Raw genomic sequence first — 7,849 nt, forward strand, 5'->3', positions numbered from 1 at the left:
AAAAAGAAAGAGAAGTTGCCGCAAGTAGAGCTAGAGAAAGAGAGAGAGAGATGGATGGATGGATGGATGTTTTAGGGTTGCATGGAGTGTTTTTAACAGTAAGAGTGGGGATATCTCAGGATTTAAAATTTAAAACGAGTTAAAATACAGCCTCGATGGTTTTGAAACAAAGAAGGATGCAGGATGACCTGCAATGCCAGGAGTCATCAAAGTGCAGGTCGCATTCAGTTCGAAGTACCTGGGAATCGTGGAACGTTTTTTTACACCTCGAGAACCTTATAGTAAATAAATAAAAACAATATCTCAGACCAAAAGCTCAAAAGACATTGAACAAAAAAGAAAGAAAAAAGAAACCACTGTTTCAGTGAGGACTGTAAATGTGAGAAATCTCTAATACTTTTAGCTGTTTTTGTTTTTTCAATTAATCTTGATAAACCCAGTAATCCAGGCCCCTACAATTCTACTTTTAAAGGTGTTTCCCTGTGTTTTAGGCAGACAAACATCGACCTTCACCTTTTCATTTCATTTATTAAGGCATTGGAAACGGGAAAGCTGGCGTGTTTTTTTTTCTTAGTCTGGTTCCATTTACCTTTTCTTTTCTTTTAATGTTAATATTATTTTTCTTTTATTTTTTTTCTATTCTAATACTCATTCGAGGCTTGTAAAACAGCAAATAACAAGCTAATTCAATGCATTGCTAAATTTTTTGGTCTGCGTTGCGGATTGTATTAAGATTTTTTTTAATGTAAAACATTATTATGCTGCAAGGAATTTTTAGCATTATTATTAAATTTAATTTAATGAATTAACTTTAAAATTTCTCATATGATTCTTTATTCAACTCAAATTTAAAATTAACATGTATAAAAGTTATTTTGATGTCATTCAATCAACTTAATAAGTTTAAAGACAATATAGATGACCAGTAAAAAGTATTGTTTGATTTTTTTTTCAAGATGCTATCTTTTAAAAATATTAAAACTACAACATATTGAATTTATATAGGTTTTGCAGCTTAACTTGTCAAATCAACGATCAAGATCATGAACGTCACTGAGTTTTATTATAATTTTATTTTTTTAATTATTTTTTATTTAATGATATAATAATAAAAATAAATACTTATAAAATTAAAAACAAATATTGAGATATTTGTTTAAGATTGTGATAACCTCGTAAAAAAATAAATCAAAATAATTTATGAATAATTTAACATAAGATTATACCGAATTTATTTTATATTTCCACAAACTATTTTGTGTTTTTTTTTTTATTTCTACAAAATTAAAGACTTGGCATGGTATTTAGCATTTTGACAAAGCGAAAAACAGGCTTCCAAGAGTTCATTCCAGAACGGAGTTCATTCAATTCCCCTTTTTGTGCGTTTTAAACTGTATTGGAATGTATTTTAAAAATACATATAACTTAAAAAAAATTAAATTAATATATTTTTAATAACTATGTATTGAAAATAATGTTATCTACAAAGGTTGTCCTCGGAAAGCAAGACTGTCGTTGGTTGAGATCGTTGGTTGGCAAGTTAAACTTGAAGAGTTTGCTGGTCTTTTCACCCTCGGCGATGGAAGAATGAAAAGTTCCAGCACCATTTATAAAAGCGAAGGCCAACTAATAGAAAAGGACTCCTTCAATGATTCCTGACATGGCCGTCAAAGCGAAAATAATTGAGGAAGAGTTGCAAAGCAAAACATCATTTCATCTGGATGATATTTATCCACAACCTTTTCATATCTCTTCCTTTTCTTTTACCAAATAAATATTGTGGGTGTGGTGTCAGGTGTCTCCTACAAAATTCCAAAACGGTATCATGACTACCTACTACTCTGCAGCAGCAGCAGCAACAACAAAAAAATAAATAAAAAAATGAGAGTAATAGCTATAAATAAAAAGTCCTAAAATCATTGTCTTTCCACTCCGAGTTTGAACTTTCTTGCTGCCTTAAATTCTCCATACCCTTTAATATTCAATTGCAGTTCTATGATCTATACGCATATTTGCTTTTATGTTCATGTTTATATATATATATATATATATATATATATATGGACTCCCGCTAAGTACGCTGCATGCAAACCATTATAATATTTTATTTATATTAACCATTATAATATTTTTAACTGAAACAATTGTTTATATTTAAAATAAAATATAATTGTTAAAGCAAATTAACAATAAATATCAAAATAGTATTTATATATTTTATGTAATTGAGAACTAAAACAAATAATTAATGTGATAAAATCATGTTTCAAATCTATTTAAATATTTAAATAATAAATAATCAATTTCAATTGAATTTTCATAAACAATTTATTATTAGTATTATTATTTTCATATTAAATACATAATAATTAAATTTGTTTTAATCAAAATTGAAATAAAAATTGATAATAAGATTTAAGAGCTATGTCAAAATGAAAAGGTAAGCGAATCCGGTAAATTTTTTTGATAGTAAAAAAAAAACCAAGTAAAAAAAAGCAAAGAAAAAAAAAATGCTAGCAAAAGGTCAGTCCTAACACCTAACTTTGTTTTACTCTTTTTTTATTAAGGGGTGTATGCCCGAGTTGTTTTTCTTTATTTCTTCTAAAAAAAAGTTATTTGTGACATTTTACAATTTAAAAAATAGGTGTGCTCACCAATACTTGAACCCACACCATTTGGCTTGTCGCGTGTGCTAATCAACTAAGTTATGATTTAAATTTGTTATAAAATAATTAAAAATAATGTATTATGGTGCTTTATTGTTCATATGAATAATAAAACATCATAAAAAATCCCAATTATTTTTTAGTGTTAGAGATTGATATAACTAAAAGCTTGAAATTATCCTAGATCCAATCTAGATACCTTCTCAAGTGCTTCCTTTCTTAGTGTTTCTTCCTTTTTTCGTTTTTTTTTTAAAAAAATTCTTACATATATATATATATATATATATATATATATATATATATAATTGAAAAAAAACTAAAAAAGAAGGTGAAAACACTATTTACTTGGACACTTTGCATTGTGAAGAGAAACAATGTCTTCACCTTCTAGCTATTTGAAAAAAATAAATGATAGGCTAATGATAGACGTAGAATTGGCTTTGCAATATGATTATTTTTGTATTTTTAAATTGATTGGGGACATAATAAATATTTTATGCTCTGATAGCACAATAAATTTATTTCACTACCTTTAAAGGAAATAAAATATTAAGTTGCCCGTTGAGGGTTGCTTTTGTATTTTCATATTAAATATGAAGAATATAATATCCTATTTATCCCTAAAACAAAAACAAAAACTAACAAACAGTGGGGGGCCTTTTTGTATTTTCCATTTTTATATGAATAGTAAAAAGACCTGGCAACCCTTAAAGTTTAAACTTGTAATTTCCAGGCTCGCTGTTGGCAGAACTTAGAAGATTCGAATTCTGGTTCCAGGCTTCTACAGAGCTTGTGAGGTGGATCATCTAATGGTTGGGCTCTTATTATGTATTGAGGTCCATTGGGCTTTTGGTAGATGTAAGTCCTCGCGATGAGAACACTGTAATCGGATTTTAAGCTTGGGCCTTCCGATCTTGTCCAATCCCTATCCCATATCATTGACAAATGAGAGCATATGTACAGCCTGTCATTGGTGGATTCTTAAATGGAGTGGTTCCAGGTCAGTGTAAATTTGAGAGAGATCATTCGGAAAGATGGTTTGTTTTTTCTTTACTTTAGCTTTATTATTATTATTATTCATCTTCTCAGTTATGATTGGAGTTGTTCTTCTTTTTCTTTTTTCTTTTTTGTTATTTTCAATTTAGTTTTTGAACTTTTATTTTGTATAATTAAGTTTTTTGAGCTAAAACTAGCATCCAATTATATATTTTTTTTTGGAACGGTTGAATTGCAAGATAGAGGATTAAAATGAAAGTTATAGGCAATATAAGAGACGACTTAGCAAGTTGTTTAGAAAACACATTATCATCCCTATTTTTTTGTTAGATGACTGGTCCCTATACTTTTTGCAAGTTACATTTTGACACAAAACTTTATTTCTCTTTTTCAGCTTCTTTTTTCATGGAAGGAGGGGGAGTAATTGCCAGATTCCAGCAAAGAAAAAAAAACTCTTTGCGGTGACAATTTCAACTATGAAAGAGGTTAAAATTGGTTTCAATAAGTTTCACTTAGTAATGAAAGTCTTATATTGGTTGTTTTAAGCCTTAATGTAGCTTAAAAAACTAGATCTAATACAAGGATGAAGTGTTTTTTTTTTTTCAGGTTTGATTTTGTGGTTTGGACTATGTTTTTGGGTTTATTAGGTTGATACATTAGTTTCTTCGTGTTCTAAAGGTGTTTTGTGGTTAAAATGAGTTTAAAAAACAGGGTTTTTTGGTAAAAAAGTTACAGACATGATTTTCCAGTCATCACAGTGATGTGTAGTGTATTTTTTAAAAAAAAAACGAGCGACCTGTCGTTCGCTCTTTTAAAAAAGAAAACAAAAATAGGTCCATACACGTGAGCTTGGGCTTCAAAGCCCATGTTTGTGGACTTTTCCTATTTTGATTTTTTTAATTGATTTTTTTTATGTCATTTTTTTTAACTATTTTTTTAAGTTTGTGTTTTTAATTAATACCCCTTTTACGTTATTTTTTGGGTTTATTTAGCATTTTTTAAATAACAATTATTTCTTAATTATTTCGGGTGTCTTTGATTTTTCATGAGATTAATATGATTCATTACTATTTTTTATATATATTTAATATAAATTAAATTTATTGTTAAAAATTTAAAATATTTATTTTTTATGATATTTTTAATACGTGTAACATTTTTTTATTCAATAAATCTTATTTGTTTCTCAATTTATATTACAAATTAATTTTAATGAAGCACAATTGATTTTTTCCAACAAGAAAGAGCATTCAACCTGGTTACACAAATCATAAATGAGATGAGAGAAGTGTGAATTCTTTAGACTTTATTTAGTCAACAAATTTGAACCAACACTACTTAGACTCAAGATTCTGTACATTTTACAACGTAGTATTGCAATTGCAATGTCCACTCCAGGAATCTTGAATCCAGTTTTAATCTAAAATGAAAAGGAGGAATAAAACTGAGCTACAAGGTTACATTGTTTGCAAAAAGTTTCACTACCTGATCAAAGGGGAAATTTCTCTAAGCCAGCACCGCAGAGGACTTGGGACACACCATCTCCCTTTCAATGTTGGCGAGGCAGGAAAAACTAACGCGCTGCCTAGCTCTTTTAAGCAAAGAAATCTGGGTTGTCAAATGGGAAGGTGGTATCAAAATCTACATTATCGATTGAGATATCAAAATCCCCGATTGGTGAATTGGTTACCGAAGTTGGGGCTGATATTATCTCCGTGGTGAGTTCAGACTCTGGGGTCTGCACATTTTGGTAACCTATTCCAAAGCTGTTCATATGGCATGGTGACATTGAGAAGTAGTTGGATTCAGATGTTGCCGGAGATATAAATGTTGGAGAAAAGCTACCCAAGAAGTTGTTTTCCATCATGGACTCGGTGAAAATGTTGTTTTCCTCGTTTTCATTCCCGAATGATGTACATGGGAAGGAAAAGGATGGGAAAATGTCGTCCTTGGAGCCCAAGTCCTCATTTTTAACTTGAACAATGTCTGATCCAAAGTTAACAAATATCTCCTCTGTTGGCTTTGGTTTCTCTTGACGCTGCTGCTGCTGCTTACGATGATACTTGCTTTGTTTTGAGCAATCATTTTTTGGGGAAGGCGATGCCACGGGTGAAGGAGAGGCTTGGTTACATGTATGTCTCCCTCGATAGGTCACTTCAAAAATTGAATGGTCCTCATCTGATCTTTGCACTTGCTTCGTGGCCAAACAGCCTTGGGAATGGCGGTGAGTGCATCTGTAGTATCCTCTGCAATTTACCACGCCAATTATTGTTAAATTGTTACTAAATAAACATGATCAAATGCATTAATAAGATGTTTTAAACAATTTATCCAATCTTCTCTTTCCAAATATATCTTGTCAAAACCATAGCGGCCAAGTCAGACAATTGGGGAGGCCTAGAATGCTGTCTCGAGCTTCAGTACAATGTGGATGGCCATCAAAGCTCTTGGATTTAAATAAAATGGCAAATCCAATACTTTTGATGGCTATCAGCATTCGATGCTAAAGTATCGATATTGCAGCGACCTCGATTTTTAATTATTTGGAGCCTTGTGCCTAGCAGACTCTAAGGACAAGAGTCGTCAGGAGACAGGATCAGGTCTCAAGCAGTGCTAGCACTTGATTGGAGCCTGATAAGGCCTCTAGCACCGTGCGATTATGATATAGTTAAGGAACCTGTCTACTCTTCCATTCGTACAATTTGGATAAGCAACAGAGTTTCTTTTTTTTCCTGTTCAATTTATGGAAACAGTTAACAGAAAGATAGAGAAGGGTAAAAAAATTGTCTCACCTTGGAAAATTAGCTCCGAGAATATCCTTTTGCCCGTATTTCCTCCAGCTATAACCATCATCAAGAGGCCCTTCTAGACCGGTCCCTGAACAATCCTTCACTTGCTCAGTCCATCGAGGTTGTATTTTTCTACAATAACAAACAATTCCCGATTCCTAGTTAGATCATCATCAATCACAGTTCATCTAAAACCCAAACGAAGTAAGTATAGCAAAAAAGAAAAAAAAACAGAGAGGTTTTCACCTCTTCTTGTAAACATCTTTGTTACATTCCTCCTTGCAATCCTGATCAGAGACCTCACTCCTAGGACTACTGTTGGCAAATGAATGCAGTGGTTCGACTGTGCCAATTGTGGGCTTTGGTTGATCAGTAGCCAAAGCCCCCCAATTTAGCATTGAAAGTGCTTTCTCATAAGAAGAAAGTATCTTATCCACTAGGAATTGACGTGCTTCGAGAGATGCGGAAGGGTTAAGATGGTTGCTAAGCTGTTTCGCTAGCTCTTTCCCTTGAGTTAGCTCACTTATTAGAGTCTTGTGCTCCCATTCCATGGACAATTCCATTCGGAAAATGCAGTAAGGACACTACAACTATACTTTTGAAGAATTAAGTTGTGAAATGATTTGGGTCCTCCAATTGAGGTGCAAAGTAATAAAACGGAGGGAAATTATTCCATCAAGAATGAGTTTTGCACACTCAAAGAGTAGCTACAAAGAGATTATGGCTATGTGAGCAAAGGAGGTATACAAAATGGTTATGTTAAGGCTTTGGATTGAAGAATCAAAAGCAACAAACATAGAACTGAATAGAGCAAGAGAACTACTTGTCTAGTTTTATATTGAGATCAGATGAGCCGAAATAGCAACAGGGTTTGTGAGATCACTCGCTAAAAACAGAGAAAAGGAACAAAAATGCGATGTAGAGGTGACCTGAAATGCCAATTGGGGGTATGTATGAGGGAGATATAAATGTGAAGAAAGAGATGATAAGGCTATGTGTATAAGGCTAAGAAAGGGAAAGATTTTCTTGCTGATTAAGAAGCTGTGAGGAAGATGGTAGATATAAGGGAGGGAAAGGGGAAGGAAGAGACAAACTCTTGACCGGAGAAAAAAATTATTTGGTTTTTTTTTTTTGTTCTTTCACAAAACTGGGGGCCAGTTTCCATTCTTGAGGTGGCTAATGGAAAGGAGAGCGTGAGAGGAAGATTCAATTGCTGACCATTTCAAACCACAGTAGCGCAATGCCATGCCCCACTCCCCTTCAGAGTCACCAATCACTGCTCCTTGGCTCTCACTCTCATCTTTAACAATCAATGGTGTTCAGTAGTCAGTACTAAGCAACAACGCGGAAGAAGGTTTGAACATTCTTGGTGGTCTCGTTCATGCTTCTTAGTTCACA

At 32.5% G+C, this 7,849-nt stretch overlaps 1 protein-coding gene across 1 annotated transcript; it reads right to left on the reverse strand.

Moving 5' to 3' along the window:
* Positions 1-4,949: 4,949 nt before the first annotated feature.
* Positions 4,950-7,595, reverse strand: LOC7492767 (probable WRKY transcription factor 46). The gene is made up of 3 exons (XM_002320816.4): positions 6,698-7,595; positions 6,455-6,583; positions 4,950-5,908 (listed from the first exon to the last, which is right to left on the reverse strand). The coding sequence occupies exons 1-3, from the start codon at positions 7,012-7,014 to the stop codon at positions 5,257-5,259; spliced, it is 1,098 nt and encodes a 365-aa protein (XP_002320852.4). The 5' UTR covers positions 7,015-7,595; the 3' UTR covers positions 4,950-5,256.
* Between the last annotated feature and the right edge of the window lie 254 nt (positions 7,596-7,849).

Source organism: Populus trichocarpa, chromosome 14, assembly GCF_000002775.5.
Source record: "Populus trichocarpa isolate Nisqually-1 chromosome 14, P.trichocarpa_v4.1, whole genome shotgun sequence".
Classification (NCBI taxonomy): domain Eukaryota; kingdom Viridiplantae; phylum Streptophyta; class Magnoliopsida; order Malpighiales; family Salicaceae; genus Populus; species Populus trichocarpa.

What these genes read in the sequence shown, in the direction of transcription:
- LOC7492767 (XM_002320816.4), bottom strand. Translation starts at nt 7,014, where the DNA reads ATGGAATTGTCCATGGAATGGGAGCACAAGACTCTAATAAGTGAGCTA. An exon ending in AAAGATGTTTACAAGAAGAG is followed by an intron (nt 6,584 to 6,697) that starts GTGAAAACCTCT and finishes TTGTTATTGTAG; the next exon opens with AAAAATACAACCTCGATGGA. An exon ending in CTCGGAGCTAATTTTCCAAG is followed by an intron (nt 5,909 to 6,454) that starts GTGAGACAATTT and finishes GGTAAATTGCAG; the next exon opens with AGGATACTACAGATGCACTC.